Source organism: Lonchura striata, chromosome 5, assembly GCF_050655825.1.
Source record: "Lonchura striata isolate lonStrDom1 chromosome 5, ASM5065582v1, whole genome shotgun sequence".
In the NCBI taxonomy this organism is placed as follows: domain Eukaryota; kingdom Metazoa; phylum Chordata; class Aves; order Passeriformes; family Estrildidae; genus Lonchura; species Lonchura striata.
In genome coordinates this window covers 20,144,572-20,162,567 of record NC_140707.1, presented here as the reverse complement: position 1 = coordinate 20,162,567, position 17,996 = coordinate 20,144,572, and the positions used below count along the sequence as shown (strand labels likewise).

The window sequence follows — 17,996 nt, the reverse complement described above, 5'->3', positions numbered from 1 at the left end:
CCCGCCGCGCTGGCCACGCCCCCGCGGGCCACGCCCCCCGCGTCACCGGGTGTCCCCTGCGCGGGGACACGGGGCCGGGGTCCCGGGGGGCGCAGGGAGCACGACAGAGGCAGCGCGGCCGCTCACAGCCTTTACTGGGGCCCGCCCCGCCCCGCCACGGCGTCAGCGCCGCCGCCGCCACGTCAGAGCAGGGGGCAGGGAGCGAGGGGGACATCCCGGTGACCCCAGGCGGAGATCCCGCCCGGGGTTCCCGCGGGGCTGGGGGGCACGAGTGGGGCTGCGGGGCACTGGGGTGGTTGTGGGGCTGCGTGTTATTGCAGGGGCTCTGGTGTTACTGCAGGGGCTGTGTGTTATTGAAGGGTCTCCGGTGTTATTGTAGGGTCTCTGGTGTTATTGTAGGGTCAGAACACTGCGGGGACTGGGGTTTATTGGGGGGTTTCAGGCACTAAAGTGGCTGTGTGTTATTGCAGGCTCTCAGGCACTACAGGGGCTCTGTGTTAGTGTAGGATCTCCGTACTGTTGTAGGGACGTGAGGGCTGTAGGATCTGGGTGTTATTGTAGGGTCACTGCTGTTATTGTAGGGTCGGGGCACTGCAGGGGTCTGTGTTATTGGAGAGTGCCTGGTGTTATTGTAGGATCTCGGACATTACAGGGGCTAGGTGTTAGTGTAGAGTCACTGGTGTAACTGTAGGGCCTCCCCAGTGACAACCCTATATCATGTCACACAAGTCTTCCCAGAGGGTTTTCTGAGCTGCTCCAGGGAGTTCCTGGGTATCCCTCTATTTTTGTAGGGTCTCCCATTGTAGGTCAGTTATTGTAGGGTCTCCCCATGCCAGTTTGTTATTGTGAGGTCTTTCCTTTGAGAGTGTCATTGTGGGGTCTCCCCACCTCAGTCTGTTACTGTGGGGTCTCCCCTTGCTGGTGAGTTATTGCGGGGTCTCCCCACGTTTCTTTGTTGTTATGGGACGTCCCAGTAATTCTTTGCCATTACGGGGTCTCCCCATAATGGTTTGTTATTGTAGGGTCTCCCCATGCCAGCAGGTGCCAACACACCTCACGCTCCACCTGCTGCTCTCATGGGGAGGCCTGGGTGCCTCCGGGGGTCCTGGCTGCCCCACCCTGGGGATGGCACGGGATCAGCGGGTGTCAGTGTCCCCCTGTGTGTCCCCAGCTTCAGGGACAGGGGATAGAGACTGTAGGGACAGGGCAGTGGGGACAGGGAATGTGGTGCTAGGGCAGGGGGAGGGGATGCTGGAGTAATGGAGGAGTGCCAGGGGATGGGGTGCCTGGACTGAAAGAGGGGGAGGCAGGTGAGGGGTGTCAGTCTGATGGAAGGATGAAGTGCCAGGATGGAAGGGGATGGCAGGGAATGTGGTGCCAGGACATGGGTGATGCCGGGGATTGGGGTGTCAGAGTAGTGGGGAGGGGGGGGGTGTGCCAGGAGATGGGGTTTCAGGATGCAAGGGAATGGGGCATCAGGAGAGTCGGGGGGTGCCAGGGGATGGAGTGCCAGGTTAATAGGAGGATCCCAGTGGATGGGATGTCAGGATGCCAGGGGATAGGCTGCCAGGGGAGCAAGGGGATGCCAGGGGATGGGCTGCCAGGGGAGTGAGGGGATGCCAAGGGATGGGCCGCCAGGACAAAGGGGAATGCCAGGCAATGGGGTGGCAGGGCAGGTGGCTGGGATCCAGGGCGATACGGGGGTGCCAGGACATGGTGTGCCAGTCCACGGGATGGGGGGACAGCGGGACAGGGTGCCGGGGGGATGCCGGGGAGGGGCGGCGGGGCGGCGGGAGCGGGTGCCCGGTGCGCCGGGACACCCATTCCCCCGCTCTCCCCGCTGCCTGCCCGGTGCTATTTGAAGTGGGACAAGAAATGCTCCACGGGATATCGCGGGGAGTCGATGCCCAGCCCCTGGCAGAGCCCCAGCAGGCGCTCGCAGGCCTCGGCCAGCGTGGCCCCGGCGCACGCCACGCTCAGCAGCGGCTCCTCGTACTCCCCGGCCCCCTCGGGCTCCTCGAAGAGCCGGTTGAGGCGGACGAGCCCGCGGCCGTGCAGCTCCCGCAGAGCCTCCATGCCCCCGCCGCCCGCCAGGGTCTCGCCGTGCTCCGACCCCAGGCACATCACCCCGGCCAGGTGCGTGCGGGCCGCGGGGCGGGCGGGCAGCACGGGCGGCACGCCCAGCGCCACCAGCACGGCGGCCAGCAGCAGGTCGGGGCCGTAGACCTCGCGGATCCAGTCGCGCAGGTAGAAGCCCCCCATGCGGGGGTTGATCTCCAGCAGGCGCGGCCCCGCCGGCCCCAGCTTGAGCTCCACGTTGAAGACGCCGTCGCGCAGTCCGCACGCCCGGCAGCATTCCAGCGCCGCCCGCACCAGCTGCGCCTGCCGGTCGGCGGGCAGGCAGGAGGGCAGGCAGGCCGCCGTCTCCAGGAAGGCGGGGACACGCGTGGGGCCGTTGTCCGACACCCACGCGCCCAGCAGCCGCCCCTCGAAGACCACCAGGTCCACGTCGTGCTCGGTGCCCGGCACGTACTCCATGAGCAGCATGGCGTTGCCCCAGCCCAGCCCGATGCCCGGGTGGTCCGCGTCGTCGCGCAGGTCCCTCCAGAGCCGGGCGGCGTGAGCGTGGCACTGCCCGGCGTCCTCCACCAGCCGCACGCCCACGCCGCCCGCGCCGAACTCCAGCTTGGCCACGGCGGGGAAGGGCACGGCGCCCGCCGCCCGCTCCACGTCGCCGTGGCTCCGCAGGCGGCGGCAGGGCACGGAGAAGGCGGCGGGCGGCGGGCGGCCGCGGCGGCAGCGCTGCAGGTGCCGGTGCGTGCGGCTCTTCTGCTTGGCCACCCGCACGGCGGCGGGCGCGGGGCCGCGGAGCCCCAGCCCCTGGCACACCAGGGCCGCCAGCACCACGCAGTCGTCCCAGTAGGAGAGGCAGGCGTGGGGCCGCAGCCCCCGGGAGCGCAGCAGCTCCAGCACCCGCTCCGCGTGCTCCTCGTCCCGCCGGTGCTCCCGGCTGTCGTAGGGCAGGAAGGTCTGCACCAGCTCCGCCGCGAAGTGCTCCGGGTCCGACTCCACCAGGTGGATCTGCGGCCCCAGAGAGGCGTCACCGAGGGACACCCGGATCCGCGGCTGTGCCGCCCCCCGCCACCCCGAGCCCGCTGCCGGCCCGAGCCCCTCACCCTCAGCCCGTAGTGGCGAGCCGCCTCCCACACGAAGCTCTTGCTGACGCCCCCGGCCCCGATGAGCAGGATGTCCTTGCCCTCGACCAGGTGGCACTGCGCCCGGTGCAGCATGGCCTCGGCCAGCAGCCGCGGCAGGTCCCCGCGGGGCTCGCCCACGCCGCGCCCCATGGCCTCGGCCAGCACGCAGGTCTCCAGGCACCGCTGCCCGTTGCTGGCCAGGGCCACCAGCTCCAGCGCGTCATCCACGCAGGCCAGCAGGAAGTCCACGCCTGGGGATGGGGATGGGGATGGTGACGGTGACACCGCGCTCGGCACCGCGGGTGACCGCGGGCACCGGCGGCGTCACCCGCGCCGTGCTCACCCAGGATGTCGGTGCGGGCACGGCTGCCGCCGCGCTGCCGCGGGCTCAGCTCGGCCTCGCTGGCCAGCAGGGCGGCCGCGGCGGCCTCGGTGGCCTCCCGCAGCCGCGTGGCCAGCGCCTGCCGCTGGCTGGGGGCCGCCACCCCCCATTGCTGCAGGCTGGAGTCCAGGCCCTGGGGCAGCGCCGCGCCGTGACGCACCGGGCTCTCCGCGCGTCCCACGGCGCAGGCCACCTGTGGGGACACGGGGACACCCACGCGTGTGTGGGGACACCGGCTGCCACCGGGGTATGGGGGCGTTGGCTGCCAACCCATAGCCTGGGGATGCAGCTGCCACCAGGGCGCAGGGATGTGGGGTGACGCATTGAGTCAAGGCATGGATGTGGATGGCCACCAATCTTGGGGACACCCAGGGCCACCAGGGCATGGGCACATGGACAGGCACACAGGACATAGCACACAGATTACCACGGTCTGGGCACAGGACTGCCACCATAGCCCGGGGGCATAGAGGGCCACCAGGACATGGGGACAGCCATCATAGGCTGGGGACACACAGAGCCGCCGGGGTGTGGGGACACGCCGTACCTGGCAGAGCTGGGGCCGGTCCCCCCAGGACCTGCAGACGAGGGTGCAGATGCGCAGGGCCATGGGCAGCCGCGGGGCTGGGCTGCCTGGGGGGCAAGGGACAGGGCAGGCACGGCCGCCACGCGGGGACGGGACGGCCCTGCCCGACCTCCCCCTCCTCTGGGGCTTTTTGGGACTCCCTGTGGCACCGTGGTGGCCCCGGCCAAGCCCAGCCCCAGGGATTGAGGGGTACAGCATGGCCGCTGTCATTCCCAACCCCACGGGACTGTCAGGAGTCAAAGGGGGTCACCCCAACACCCTGCTCATCCCCAAGGGACCGTGGGGGTCCAGGATGACATTCCCCCAACCATAGGGGACCATGGGGATCCAGGGTGACCTTCCCCACCTCTCCTCATGGGTCTCTAGGGGTCCAAGGTGGCAAACTGTCCCCCAACCCTAACCCAGGGGACTGTGGGCATCCGGGGTGACCCTCGTGCCCCCCTGCAGGACTCCATTAATTTGGGTACCCCGATGGCCCCCACCCCCCCGCCCTGGGGGACAGACACGTGGCTGCACAGCTGCGGGGACCCGTGGGACCCCGGGGGACTCTTCCCCCCCCTCCCAGGGTGGTGGGTGCCCGAGGGCGGGGGCCTTACGTGGGGGGGGCACGGGCAGGCGGGCGGTGGGCACCATGGCCTCCAGCAGGACGCTGTCCTCCTCCGTCAGCCCCCGGAGCCGGGCACCCACCGCCTGCGCCACCGCCGCCCCCTCCTCCTTCCTGTGGGTGCTGCGGGCGCCTGTCCCCCGCCACCGCCACCCCGCCGGCCGCACCACCACCTGCGTGCACCTCCGTGTCACCCCGTGCCACCTGGTGCCACCCCTACAGCCGGCCCGCCACCTGAGTGCAGCCCCGTGTCACCCCGTGCCACCCCACCGCCTGCATCCCCCCTCCCCAATGCCACCCGGCCGCCCCCCTAACAGCCACCCCGCCACCTACATTCACCCCCGTGCCTCTCCATGTCCCCCACCCGGTGCCACCAACGCCTCCCGTGCCCACCTGGCCGTAGGGCTCCATGGCGGTGCCCCCCAGGAAGGCGCCCACCTCCTCCTGCACCAGGCTCTGCTGGCCCTGGGGGTCCTCCAGCCGCACCAGCCTCACCCCGGGGGCCGCGGGCTCGGCGGGCAGGTCCCCCCTGGCCCCCAGGACAAAGGCCAGGGTGGGGGGCACGGGCAGCTTGGCGCGAGCCGCCAGCACCCAGCGGGTGACCAGCGTGTCCTCGAGCCGGTGGGCGAGCGGGACCGAGCCCCCCGTGGGGCAGTCGAGGTCACGGGCCAGCTCGCCCACCCAGCCGCCCTCGGGGTCCCCCGGCGCGAAGGTGCCCGTCACGTAGTTGGCACGGCGCGGGGGCACGAAGGTCTCCAGGGCGCTGTGCCCCCCCACCTTGAAGGAGACGCCCCGGGAGAGCAGCAGGGACCAGGCGCCTGGGGACGTCTCCGATGGCACCCGGCTGGCCCAGCTGGGGGACAGACACAGCACCACAGCACCTGCGGGAGGGCAGGGAGGTGGGCGGTGGGCACCCCGCACCCCAAACTGCCCCCCACGGGGGTGGTGCTGCGGGGAGGGGGGCAGGCACTTGCTGCCGAACTGGTGTGTACTGGGATTAACGGGACGCGGGGGGCTGCTGCCACCCTCCTCCCCTGCCTCAGTTTCCCTCACAGTTCTGGTCAGGCAGCACAGGCGGGTGTGAGGATCCCTGCTGTTGGCTCAGGGGTGTCTCATGTAGGGTGAGGACAAGAGGACCACACCCACCTGGGCAGCGGGTGCCACCCTCCAGCAGGACAGGCAGGAAGGGGGTGGGGGAGCCCAGGATGCAAACGGTCATGTCCAGCGGGCCATATCCTGCCAGGAAGGGAAGGGTTAACAGCCCCGGGATCGGGACCCTGGCACCCCAGTGTGGCTGGGAACCCCAAAACTCCTCGCGTCCCTAGCCTGGCACCATATCCCCATTGCCACCCTTATCCCTGCCACCCCACTATCCCAGCCTGGCACTGCGCCCACATCACTGTCCCTGCCACCCCCGTGTCCCAGCCTGGCACCGAGCCCACATCACTGTCCCTGCCACCCCCGTGTCCCAGCCTGGCACCATTCCCCCATCCCCACCCCAGTCCCTGCCACCCCCGTGTCCCAGCCTGGCACCGTGCCCCCCGTGTGCCCAACCCGTGCGGGGCTCCGCGGAGCAGTCCAGCGTGGGGGGCAGCCCCTCCTGGCACAGGGCGCTCTGGAGCCGCTCGTAGGCGTGGGTGGCACAGTCGGGGTCCCCACTGTCCCCGGGCACTTCGCCATCGGGGACCTCGTCCTCCAGCCAGCCTGGGCACAGCGCCTCGGGCCCTGCCCACTCCTGCTCCTCCGGGCTGGGCACCCGCTCCGTGCTCGGCTGGGACGTCGAGAGCTGCGGGAGCAGGGACAGGGCTGGCACGGGGCTGGCACGGGGGTAAGGGGGTGGTATGGGGCTGGCGTGGGGTTAAGGGGCTGGCACGGGTCTGGCACGGAGCTGGCACGGGGACAGACCCCGTGTGGGCACGGGGCGTACACGGGGGGGCTGACACAGGACACAGCGGGCGCCGCTGCCCACCCGTGGGGTGGGGGCGTCGGGGTGCTGGGGGGCTGCAGGCGCCGGGCACGGCGCCACCACCTCGGGGACAACGGGGCAGTGCCAGCCGCCGGGGCCGCCAGCTCCCGGACAAAGCGTCCCCTTGTCCCCGCGGGGTCACGCGGCGGGTGGGCACAGCACGCTGCGCTGCCCGCTGCCCCACGCCAGTGCCCGGCACCGCCGGGATCCCGGGATGGGGCATCCACCTCCGCCCGGACCCCCCCACCCGGGGGCCACTCACCATCCTGGTGACAGAGGGGCTGCAAGAGAAGGACAGGCAGAGTCAGCGCGGCTCCCTGGGGACTTGCCACCCCTCCCTGGCCGCCCCCGGCCGGTGCTGGGAGCCCCAAGCCCAGCTCCCGTGGAGAGACCTGTCCTGCAGCACCCACCAGAGCCTGGCACCCTTCCTGGGGCACACCTCGGTGCCAGCTCCGCTGTCTTCATGTTGTCCCCTCAGCGCTAGTCTCAGTGTCCCCGCACTGACCCCTCGGTGCCAGTCCCTGTGGCCCCAGCTCGTCCCCTCTTTGACAGGTCTGGTGGCCCCAGATTGACCCCTTGGTGCCAGTCACGGTGGCCTCAGGTTGTTCCCTCGGTGCCAGCCCCGGTGGCCCCGGCACCTCCGGCTTAGTGTAATCCCGTGCCAGCTCAGCACAGCCGGGGGCACCTCCCCATCCCGGGGGTGCCAAGGTGCCCTGGGGGTGCAGACCCAGGGACCGGTTGTCCCCACCCCCCTGGTGCCTTCGCTCCCAGCAGGTGCCCGGCAGAGCTGGGCACAGAGGGAAACTGAGGCACGGAGCTGAGCGGTGCCCGCTGGCAGCCAGGATATCCCCAAGCCTGGCACCCGGTGACAGCGTTAGGGGACACACGGCTCGGTGGCGTGGCACAAGGGCCCCCCAAAACCCAGTCACGGGGGTCCCTCAAGGTCCGCGCCCCCCCAGCCGCGGGACCGCGCTGTCCCCCTCCATCCCCAGCTGGGAGGTGCTGCTGCTGTCCCCAAGCTGGGACAGCTGTGTCGCCCGGTACCTTGGGGTGGGAGCCGTGGCCTGAGAGCTCGCAGGGGACGAGGGCTCGGGGACGCCTGGCACAGGGGACGCCGGCCGGTCTGGCCTTTAAACCCCCCCGCGCCACCCCGGGGTGCCAACCCCCGGCCCCGTGCCCCGGATTAGGCGACACAGAGCCTCATTGTCCCCTCTGCCACCTCGCGCCAGGCGCTGGCACCCCTGTCCGTGTCCCTGTCCCCGTCAGTAGCGAGCTGCCTCAGCGGGAGCCGGGGGGAGGATCAGCCTGGCCGGGCTCTCCTGTCCCCCTGTCCCGCGTCCCCTGGCTGGGCACGCCCCTCGTCCTCCCCCCCGCCCTGTCCCCCTGTCCCCAGCGTGGCGGAGCTGCCAGCACGCACGTCCCCCGGCTTAGTTCCAGCTGCCCGCGGCGTCACTGTCACTGTCACCGTCACGGCCACCGGCAGGCACGGGGCCACCAGCGCGGCTGCCGTGCTGCAGAGTCCTGCACGCGCTGTCACCCGCTGCCTGCCACCCGCGCCACCCCCTGCACCCTGCCACCCTCATTGTCACCTGAACTGTCACGTGCGCCCTGTCACACACAACCCACCACGCACCGTCACCTGCACCACCACCAGGGTCTTGTCACCCGCACCTGTCACACACCTCGTCACCCACACGGCGACACCGCACCATCGCCGGCACCTTGTCACCTGCATCTGTCACCCGCCACTTGTCACTCATATCACCTACCTGTCACCCGCACTGCCACCCAGACCCCATAACCCGCACCATGTCACCGCACCGTCACCTGCACCCTGTCACCCTCACCGTGTCGTGAACATCATCACCCACCTGTCACCTGCGCTGTCACCGGCACCGTGTCGCAGGTGTGCACACGCACCCCGACCCCCATCCCGCTGCTCCCGCCCCCCGGCACCGGCACCCCCAAGCCCACCCAGATCACCCCCACTGCCGCCAGCACCCACCGGTGCCGGTGCCGGTGTCTGTCGGTGCCGGTCTGTCCTGGTGTTGTCGCACCCGGCAGCGGAGCGGCTCTGCTCGCTCCGGTCCCGGCGGTGGCAGCGGTGCCGTGTCCTGCTCGGGCGGGGCGGGGCGGGGCGGGACCGGGGGCACCGGGGGGACCGGGACACCGAAGGGGGTGGCAGAACAAAGGGGGCAGCGGAGGTGAGGGTGGCGGAACCGGGGTGCCACCGCTGGGAGACGGGGACAAGGGACTCGGGTAGGGAGCGGGACAAGGGACGGGGACAGGGACGGGGGTAGGGGACAAGCGTCCGGAGGCAGGGACGGGGCCAGCCCGGGGTCACCCGGGGCCGGGTGTAAAACTGACACCGCGAAGCAGAAATGTCAGGGCAGGTCCCGGGAGCTATTCGCGACCTCCCCGCACGACATGGAATGGGACGCGGGGAATGGCATGGCGTGGCACGGCGTGGCACCCAGGGAATGGCACCCAGGGAATGGCACGGCGTGGCAAGGCATGGCACAGCCAGTGTGGACAAGGGACAGCCATGACCCCATCCCTGCCACTGCCACCGTCCACGAGCGGTGGCACAAATGTGTCACCCTCCCCCGTGTCCCCGGTGGGGACACGCCCTTCGGGGTGTCCCCGGGGACCTCAGCGTGGCGACAATCTCCCGGCAACCGCCCGGTGCTGCTCCCGACGGTGTCCCCAGAGTCCCCGGGTGGGGATATCCCTGGGCTCTACCAAGCATCCTGTCCCCTCGTGTCCTCCCGGATCCCCAGGCTGTCCCTGCGCGCCCAGGACCGGGATACAGATCCTCGGTTCCCTCTGTGTCCCCTCCTGTCCCTCGCAGTCCCGGGAACCTCTGTCTATCCTGAGGCTGTTCCCCTCCCACTCCCTCCCTATCCCTGTGCCCCCAGGCCCAGGATACGAGTCCATGTCCCCCGTGTCCCCTTGCCCGAGCTCTATCCCTTGCCCGGCGTGTCCGCCTGCCCGGGTTGTAGAGAACAACGCAGGATGTCCCCTTTCCCAGGACGCCCTCCGCTCCAGGGAAGTCCTTCAGCCCGGCACGTTCTCCTTTCCAGCGAAGGCTCTCTGCCCGCGGTGTCCCCCTTGCCCGGGAATATCCCGTTGCCGCGGTGTCCCCTTTCCCACGACATGTCCCTCTGCCAGGGGTGTCCCTCTGCCCGGGGTGTCACGTTTTCCCTGCTCGGAATGTCCCCCTGCGGAGCGTGTCCCCGTGCCCCTGCGCCCCCGCCGCGGCTCGCTGCTGCCCGTGTCCCGCGGCTCGCTGCTTGTCCCGCAGCTCGCTGCTGCCCGTGTCCACGGCTCGCTGCTGCCCGTGTCCCCGCGGCTCGCTGCTGCCCGTGTCCCCGCGGCTCGCTGCTTGTCCCGCGGCTCGCTGCTGCCGGTGTCCCGCGGCTCGCTGCTGCCAGTGTCCCGCGGCTCGCTGCTTGTCCCGCGGCTCGCTGCTGCCGGTGTCCCGCGGCTCGCTGCTGCCCGTGTCCCGCGGCTCGCTGCTGCCCGTGTCCCGCGGCTCGCTGCTGCCGGTGTCCCGCGGCTCGCTGCTGCCGGTGTCCCGCGGCTCGCTGCTGCCGGTGTCCCGCGGCTCGCTGTTGCCCGTGTCCCGCGGCTCGCTGTTGCCCGTGTCCCGCGGCTCGCTGCTGCCGGTGTCCCCGCCGCGCCGTCCCCGTTTCCCCCGGGGCACCGGGGCCGGCCGGGCTGCAGCGACTCCTCCGGGCCGGCAGGGGGCGGGCGCGCGGCGGGGCCGCTGCGGGCGGGCGCGCGAGGCGGGGCGGCGCGCGGGCGGCCATGGCGGACACCGAGAAGCTCAACCTCGACTCCATCATCAGCCGCCTCCTGGAGGGTGAGCGGGCCCCCGCCGCCCCCCCGAGCGCCGGGACGCCCTCCCTCCGCTCCCGGAACCTCTCGCGGCCGGCTCGGGCCGCGTCCCAACGCCGCGGGGGGAGTCCCCGGCCCCGGGCCTGGCGGGGGCGGGTTAGGCCGCGGTGGTTCGGGGGGGGGGGGGGTCAGGGCTGGGAAAGGTTTTGGGGGGTTCCCATGGGGCCTGGGCAGCCGGAGATGAGTCCGGGGGATGTGGGGGATATGAGGCGGGATACCGAATGGGTTTGTGCCCCGCGGGAGGGGGCTGGGGGAAATGGGGGGTTCCCAAAGGGTCTGTGCCCCGCGGAGGGGCACTGGGGGGCCCCGAAGGGTCTGGGGGCTGGAGCTGAGCCTGCAGGGCGTGGGGGATACGGGCAGGGAGGGCTGGGGCAGCTGGAGAAGGGGTTCCCGGGGTGCTGTAGGTGTCCCCGAGCCCTTGGAGATCCCTGATCCTGTTCTCTGTGCTGGGAGCAGTCCAAGGATCGCGGCCGGGGAAAAACGTGCAGCTGACAGAGAACGAGATCCGCGGGCTGTGCCTCAAATCCCGGGAGATCTTCCTGAGCCAGCCCATCCTGCTGGAGCTGGAGGCACCCCTCAAGATCTGCGGTGAGGCCTGCACGGCTGCTGGGCAGCACTGGGCTGGTGCGGGGGGCTGCAGGGTGCCACTCACAGCCTGTGTCCCCCCTCCAGGTGACATCCACGGGCAGTACTACGACCTCCTGAGGCTCTTTGAGTACGGGGGCTTCCCCCCTGAGAGCAATTACCTATTTTTGGGCGACTACGTGGACCGGGGCAAGCAGTCCCTGGAGACCATCTGCCTGCTGCTTGCCTATAAAATCAAGTACCCCGAGAACTTCTTCCTGCTGCGGGGCAACCACGAGTGTGCCAGCATCAACCGCATCTATGGCTTCTATGATGAGTGTGAGTGCCCGGGCTGTGCCCCCCAAAACCCCGCTGCCATCCCTGGGCTCCCCCTTTCCCGGTGTCATCCCAGTGCTGTCCCACACTGACCCCACCTGTGACCTCCTTCCCTCCCCACCATGTCTTCCTGCCCTTCCTCGGTGTCCTCCTGCCCACGCCCAGGCTGTCCCCAGGGTCACCTCCAAGCCCCCTTTGTGCCCCGCAGGCAAGCGAAGATACAACATCAAGCTCTGGAAGACCTTCACCGACTGCTTCAATTGTTTGCCCATTGCTGCCATCGTGGATGAGAAGATCTTCTGCTGCCACGGAGGTGGGAATGGCCCTTCCCAGGGGCTTGGGAGGGCTGGAGGAGGGTTGGGGTCTCCTTGCTGAGCTCTGGGGTGCCCCTTTCCCACAGGGCTGTCCCCAGACCTGCAGTCGATGGAGCAGATCCGGCGGATCATGCGGCCCACGGATGTCCCGGATCAGGGGCTGCTCTGTGACCTGCTCTGGTCCGACCCCGACAAGGACGTGCAGGGCTGGGGGGAGAACGACCGTGGGGTCTCCTTCACTTTCGGGGCCGAGGTGGTGGCCAAATTCCTGCACAAGCATGACCTGGATCTCATCTGCCGGGCGCACCAGGTACCACCGGGACCCCCAGACACTGGGGACATGAGGGTTTGGGTCTCCAGTGGGTGTCAGGTGGTTCTACCCCGAGTGTTTCCCCTTCAAGGGCAGTGTGCACCCCAGGAGTGTATGGGTTGGAATTCTGGGGGTGTTTGCCCTGGGATTTGGGTATTTGCCTCAGCATTTGGGTGTTTGCTCTGATGTCAAACTATTTGCCCAGGGGGGATGAATAGTCACCCTGGGATGTGGCTGTTCCTCCCAGAGGCTGGATAATCACTCTGGAGATGGATATTTGCCCTGGGGCAGTGGGTGTTTGTCCCAGTGCTGGCTGTTTGCTGCGGGGAAGGGAGCATTCACCTTGCTAGAGAGGGCTGGATTTCAGCCTGGGGGACTGGGAATACTGGGATAGTGGCCATGGGGGGTGGATTTTTGCCAACCCCGTGCCCCCCCCAGGTGGTGGAGGATGGCTACGAGTTCTTCGCCAAGCGCCAGCTCGTCACCCTCTTCTCGGCCCCCAACTACTGCGGCGAGTTCGACAACGCCGGCGCCATGATGAGCGTGGATGAGACCCTCATGTGCTCTTTCCAGGTGAGCCCAGGGAGGGGAAACACCCCCAGTTCCTGCCGGGAGGGCTGCAGGGAGTTCTGCCCTCCAGGGCAGTGGAGAGCCGGGGCGGGAGCTCACTGATTTCTTTCCCCCTTCCCCCGCAGATTTTGAAGCCGGCCGACAAGAACAAAGGCAAATACGGGCAGTTCAGCGGGCTGAACCCCGCCGGGCGGCCCGTCACCCCTCCCCGAAACTCTGCCAAAGCCAAGAAATGAGCTGGGAGCCGCCCCTGTGCTGCCCACGCCCCGCAGCCCCCCGCCCAAGCATCAGGTCGCTTTTCTTTCGACTCGTTTTTTTATTTGTAGGATCCTGCCCCCCTCCCGCCACGCTCCACCAAAGCAAATCCAGGCCCAGGGCAGGTAGAGCTGGGGCGAGGGGGGAGCCCAGAGCCCAGCCCTGGGGTGGCAGCAGAGGGGGGGGGCAGGAGGCTTTTTTGAGGAATAAACTTGTAATGGGTCACTGGGGGGGTGCCTGTCCTGGTGGTTGGATGGAGGCTGGGGCTGGCAGTGACTCGGGGCTCAGCTTTCTCCATCGCTGTCCTCCGCCAGCACCTCCTGGGTGGTGGCCGGGCCAGGCCTCCCTGGTGTCATCACCGAGCCAAAAAACAGGGAGCGAAACTGTGGAGAGAAATGGAGGGTTCAGGAGGAGGCTCTGCCCACCCCCTGCCCCCAGGCACACCCATCCCTCACCCTTTTGTGCGGGGGGGTCCCTGGCACAGCTCCTTCCTCCTCCTCCTCCTCCTCCTCCTCCTCCTCCTCCTCCTCCTCCTCCTCCTCAGGTTTGCTCTTGGCTGGCCGGGGGATGTGCAGGGAGAAGGTGGGGCTGGGGGGCCCCTCAGAGCACCCCTCGCTGGTTTCCATGGCAGCCATGTAGGACTCCAGGTCATCGGCAAAGTCATCTGATGGGGCGGGCAGGTGGGACACGCTGGTGGGGACAGAGCAGGATCGGGAATGTTCACTCTGTCCCCTGCCTGTGGCCGCTGGAGGGCTCCTCCAGGACTTACCCGTTGGTGGAAGGGGACTGGGAGCTGCTTTCTGTGTCAGAGAGGGTGGCCAGCACCAGGTGAACCTCCAGGACAGTGTCATCCAGGGTGAAGATCACCGGCCTGGGGACACAGAGGGGCTGAGGGGGTGCCAGGGACAGGGCTGGCACAGGGTGGGGATGTGGTGACCGCTCCTACCTGCCGGGCTCGTCAAAGTGGATGGTGAGGGGAAGGTTGGAGGCCTCGGCAAAGCTGAGCAGCCCCTGGGGACAAAGAGGAGGGTGAGGGAGGCCTGGGGGTGACACAGGGCTGGGGGCCTCGGGTGGGGACTCACACGGAATTCCTTGAGGCAGAAGGTGATGTGGGAGCCCGGGGCCACGGCCACTGACTGGAACTCGTCCTCAGCCAGCCACAGCTCCGTCACCATCGTCTTGCTCAGCTCTGGAGGGGGGAACGGGGTGGGTGGGGGGCTGGAGGGCACCTCGAGGTGGGGAGGGAGGCCCCTTACCCTGCAGGACTCACCTGCCTCATCCTCCACGTAGTTCCGCAGGCTGATTTTGCCACCAGGGCCAGTCCCCAGTGTCACCTCAGCCAGCGTCGGGGGAAAGTGGACCACGGCCTCTGCCAGCAGCCTAGGGGCACAGGAGGGGGCTGAGCACCCCAAATCCTGCAGGGTTGGCTGGAGTCCCTCCTTCCATCCGCCCTCGTGCCACTCTGCCCGCCCCAGTGCCACCCCCGCGGTGTCCCCTCACCGTGCCGGGGCGCAGAGGCGGCTGGCGCAGCGCTGGGTGTCGAACACGGCCTGCAGCCGCTCGCACTCCTGGAAGGCCAGGTTGTGTGTCTTGGTGACACCTGGCGGGGGGACGGCGGCTCAGCAGGGCAGGATGCGGTGCCAGCACGTCCCCGCTGTGCCGCGTCACCCCCCGGGCCCGTCCCCGCCGATACTCACCGTACTTGCAGTGGAGCTGCAGGACCAGGCGGCTGGCACGGGGCTTGAGCAGGATCAGGCATTTCCCCACCGACTTCTCCAGCGAGGGCAGCGAGCGGAAGACGCCCAGGAAGGACTGTGAGGATGGGTACGGGGACTGTCACCTGCCTGGGGCCCCTGGAACAACGAGGAGCTCCGGGGGGCTCCGGGCGGGGCACCGCACCTTCATGTGGACTTTGCATCGGAAGAGCTCGGTGTCGGGCCCGGCGCTGCCCGGCTCGTACAGTTGGAAGAAGAGCGGTGCAAAGAGGAAGGAGGCGAAGGCAGAACGGGAGGAGTTGACAGCACGGAAGGACAGCTGGGGACACAGCCACGCTGTTGGCACGGGGGGAGGCGGGCACAGGTGCCCCCAGCTCCCACGCAGCCCCCCCCGGTGCTGCATACCCCACTCTCGGTAGGCTCCAGGTAGAGCTCGTCGCCGATGCGGGACAGGGAGTGCACGGCGCGGCCGAGGACTGGGAAGGAGAGGGTGTGGGGGTGAGGCAGCGCTCCCCGGGCGGGCCGCGCTCCCCGGAGCCCCAGGCCCCGCTCACCTTTGACGTTGCCGCCGGCGATGACACATTTCATGGCACCGGCACCGGGACCGGCACCGGGAGGGCACGTGGGGGCCCCGCCCCCGCCCCAGACCACGCCCCTCAGCGGAGCGTGCTGCTAGGCCACGCCCCCAGCGGGCTCTGCTCGGGCCTCGCCGCCCCCCCCGCCGCGGTTGTTGTTCTCCCCCGGCCCCGCCGGTGCCGTCCCTCCCCAGCGGCCCCGCAGGGTGCCCCCGCGCCCGCTGCCCCGTCCCTTCCCGGGGGTTCCGGCCGCTTCCCCGCCGCGCCCCGCCCGTGCCTTCCCGGCTTCCCGCGCCCGCCCTCTCAGGCCGCCTTCCCATTGGCCGGCAGCGCCGCCCCGCCCCGCCCTCGCCGCCAGCCGATTGGTCCGCGCTGAGGGGGCGCGTGACGGCGCGGCACGATGCCCTCACGTGACCGGTGGGAGGGGCGGGGCCTCGGCCCCGCGGCGCTCGGAGCTGCTCCGCCGGCAAGCCCCGCCTCCGGCAGCGCGCTATTGGGTATCGGTCGGAGTGACGCGCGGCTCAGCCAATGGGGCTTCGACGCGCCCCTCAGCGCGGCTCCCGGCGCTCAGCCCCGCGCCGGCTCCTTCCCGGGGCCTCCCGAGCCATCCTGGGGCTCCCCCGGGATCGTTCCTACTTGTGCCTCCCTGCACCCTGCCCCTCGCTTCATTCCCGGCAGCATCCCGGACGAGGTTGCCCTTCCGCCGCACTGCCTGCACCTCCCGGTCCCTTTGCCGCTTCCCGCGTTCCCGGGGCACGGTGCTCCCCAGGACGGGCTGCGACTCCCTGGAGCTGCTCCAGTAATTCCCGAGATCCCGGTGTTTCGGGGATCCCTATCGGGATAGTGATTTTGGGGATCCCTATCCCCACTTCCATTGGGGAAGTGGAATGCTATAAGTTAATGCTCGATGGTCTCTCTCCATGCTGGAGGTGCTGCTGGCTTGCATCCCATAGAATCATGGAATAGCTGGTGTTGGAAGGGACCTTAAACCTCATCCAGTCCCATCCCCTGCCATGGGCAGAGACACCATTCACTAGACCAAGCTGCTCCAAGCTCCATTCAACACTTCCAGGGATGGATTTTTGGGGGTGTCCTAGAATTCTCCACTGGGGATACACTGTAAATTCTGGGCTGGCCAGGTGTATCCATCCCAGAATGGTTTGGGTCAGAACGGACCTTGCAGCCCACCCCATCCCACCCCCCTGCCGTGGGCAGGGACATTTCCCACCAGCCCCATTGCTCCAATGTGGCCATGAACCCTTCCAGGGCTGTGACCCTGGCTCAGCCAGCAGCCTGTGCTCGCAGCCAGCCGGAAGCGACAGGCTCTGGAGCTGTGGCCTCGAGGGAGCCGGGGGATTGTGGCTGTGAGGAACTCGAGTCGTGCTCACAGCAGGGTCCTCCAGCCGGCTCCCGCCTGCCGCTGGAGCAGCCGCTCCCAAGTCCCTCCTCCCGGCCTCGGTGGCTGCGGAGCCCGAGCCGAGGGGCCCCGCTGCGGAACAGGGCTGGCACCTGAGCAGGGGGAAATGGGATTGCAGAGCCCTTTTCCCATGGCTGCTGTCCTCCAGGACATGGTGACAGCCTGTCCTCCTCCTCCTTTCCCTGTCTGGTGTGCTCGGTGCCGTTTGTCTGGGATTTCAGGCCGCATCCCCTCCAGGTACACCAACTCCTGCCCCGGTGGGGCTCCGCGGGCCAGCCACGTGTCCGGGGCTGTGCTGGGATCGCCAGCACGGCGCTCCAGGGACTCCCAGGCCTGCCTTGGCCTGGGCTCGGGGTCCAGCCGCATCTGGCTCCTCCACTCCTGGGGTGAGGCCTGGCTACTTCCCTTCCTCCCAGGAGGAGGAGGAGGATAGGATCGTGTGGAAGCCTCCGTTCCAGCTCTGGCAGAGCAGCCGGGCTCCTCTGGAGCCGTCGTCCCCAGGAGAGGCTCTGGCCTCGGGGCTCGGCGTTTTATGGGGCTGCGGAGAGGACGCAGCTGGCTGCGGTCGTGACACACACACCTCAGTGGGGCCAGGGCCAGGCCACCCCTCCCTCCTCCCACCGGCACCGACCAGGGAACGGGCTGGATACGGGCCGGCAGCGGGAGCCTGGCAGCCCTCGGGGGGCTCCAGCACCGCCGGGCTCAGCTGTGCCCACGCCACCCCTCCTGGGGCTGGGGACTTCACCCAGGGATGGCAGGGAAGGTGACAGGGGTGTTCCCTCGCACCCGGCGGGCTCGGGGCTGTTTCCCAGCGGCCTTCCCGCTCCCCCGGCTTCCTTCCCGGCACATGGCACGGCGCCCTCGCCCAGGCAGCGGCTCGGGGAGACAGACGGCCACAGCTGGGCTCCTGCTGCCAGCCCGGCAGGAGGGGACACGTCGAGCCGGATGGCTGCTCCGTGCCCCTGCCCGCGCCCCAGGGGTGTCCCCAAGGAGCCGGGCGCTGCCGGAGCGGCGGGCGGTTTGGGGCTACAGCCGGGATTTCTGGGTCCGGCCGGCACCCCGTCTCTCCCTCCTCCGGCTGCCGGCCGCAAAGGGCAGCAGTGGGAGGCCGGGCTGGCCCCGCGGCCGCGGGGTGGGATGGAGGTGAGCTCAGCTGCCCGCTGACGTGGCCCCGAGGGCAGGGCGGGCACGGCCTCACCCACGCGGAGCCGCGGGGGGCACCGGGCGAGGAGGAGGAGGAGGACCAGGATGTGGGGATGCGGCTTCCCAGCGGCTTGACCTGTCTGTGCCCTGTGCTCGTTTTGT

The 17,996-nt window shown here is 69.4% G+C and overlaps 3 protein-coding genes across 5 annotated transcripts; 1 reads left to right on the top strand and 2 right to left on the bottom strand.

Moving 5' to 3' along the window:
* Positions 1-117: 117 nt before the first annotated feature.
* CARNS1 (carnosine synthase 1) lies at positions 118-10,479 on the bottom strand. 3 transcript variants are annotated; one of them, XM_085581264.1, is made up of 10 exons: positions 8,741-10,479; positions 6,998-7,016; positions 6,324-6,555; positions 5,916-6,005; positions 5,163-5,650; positions 4,762-4,942; positions 4,127-4,212; positions 3,541-3,772; positions 3,177-3,448; positions 118-3,081 (listed from the first exon to the last, which is right to left on the bottom strand). In XM_085581264.1, the coding sequence occupies exons 2-10, from the start codon at positions 6,998-7,000 to the stop codon at positions 1,855-1,857; spliced, it is 2,811 nt and encodes a 936-aa protein (XP_085437390.1). In that variant the 5' UTR covers positions 7,001-7,016; positions 8,741-10,479; the 3' UTR covers positions 118-1,854. The 3 variants fall into 3 exon arrangements, with proteins under 3 accessions (XP_085437390.1, XP_085437389.1, XP_085437392.1); XM_085581263.1 differs by lacking the exon at positions 8,741-10,479 and adding an exon at positions 7,780-8,272; XM_085581266.1 differs by lacking the exons at positions 6,324-6,555; positions 8,741-10,479 and adding an exon at positions 7,780-8,272.
* Positions 10,480-10,516: 37 nt separating this feature from the next.
* Positions 10,517-13,209, top strand: PPP1CA (protein phosphatase 1 catalytic subunit alpha). Its single transcript, XM_021556117.4, has 7 exons — positions 10,517-10,600; positions 11,092-11,223; positions 11,308-11,538; positions 11,744-11,848; positions 11,936-12,159; positions 12,598-12,732; positions 12,855-13,209. The coding sequence occupies exons 1-7, from the start codon at positions 10,546-10,548 to the stop codon at positions 12,963-12,965; spliced, it is 993 nt and encodes a 330-aa protein (XP_021411792.1). The 5' UTR covers positions 10,517-10,545; the 3' UTR covers positions 12,966-13,209.
* RAD9A (RAD9 checkpoint clamp component A) lies at positions 13,026-15,434 on the bottom strand. The gene is made up of 11 exons (XM_021556116.4): positions 15,254-15,434; positions 15,105-15,175; positions 14,884-15,018; positions 14,682-14,796; positions 14,485-14,584; positions 14,255-14,364; positions 14,067-14,173; positions 13,931-13,995; positions 13,754-13,855; positions 13,440-13,674; positions 13,026-13,367 (listed from the first exon to the last, which is right to left on the bottom strand). The coding sequence occupies exons 1-11, from the start codon at positions 15,285-15,287 to the stop codon at positions 13,269-13,271; spliced, it is 1,173 nt and encodes a 390-aa protein (XP_021411791.3). The 5' UTR covers positions 15,288-15,434; the 3' UTR covers positions 13,026-13,268.
* Between the last annotated feature and the right edge of the window lie 2,562 nt (positions 15,435-17,996).

What these genes read in the sequence shown, in the direction of transcription:
- PPP1CA (XM_021556117.4), top strand. Translation starts at nt 10,546, where the DNA reads ATGGCGGACACCGAGAAGCTCAACCTCGACTCCATCATCAGCCGCCTC. An exon ending in CTATGGCTTCTATGATGAGT is followed by an intron (nt 11,539 to 11,743) that starts GTGAGTGCCCGG and finishes TGTGCCCCGCAG; the next exon opens with GCAAGCGAAGATACAACATC. An exon ending in TCATCTGCCGGGCGCACCAG is followed by an intron (nt 12,160 to 12,597) that starts GTACCACCGGGA and finishes TGCCCCCCCCAG; the next exon opens with GTGGTGGAGGATGGCTACGA.
- RAD9A (XM_021556116.4), bottom strand. Translation starts at nt 15,287, where the DNA reads ATGAAATGTGTCATCGCCGGCGGCAACGTCAAAG. An exon ending in CGCCGGCGGCAACGTCAAAG is followed by an intron (nt 15,176 to 15,253) that starts GTGAGCGGGGCC and finishes TCTCCTTCCCAG; the next exon opens with TCCTCGGCCGCGCCGTGCAC. An exon ending in CGCCTCTGCGCCCCGGCACG is followed by an intron (nt 14,365 to 14,484) that starts GTGAGGGGACAC and finishes CTGTGCCCCTAG; the next exon opens with GCTGCTGGCAGAGGCCGTGG.
- CARNS1 (XM_085581264.1), bottom strand. An exon ending in CTCCGCGGAGCCCCGCACGG is followed by an intron (nt 6,006 to 6,323) that starts GTTGGGCACACG and finishes CCTTCCTGGCAG; the next exon opens with GATATGGCCCGCTGGACATG. An exon ending in CCTGCCCGTGCCCCCCCCAC is followed by an intron (nt 4,213 to 4,761) that starts GTAAGGCCCCCG and finishes CTTGCCCCCCAG; the next exon opens with GCAGCCCAGCCCCGCGGCTG.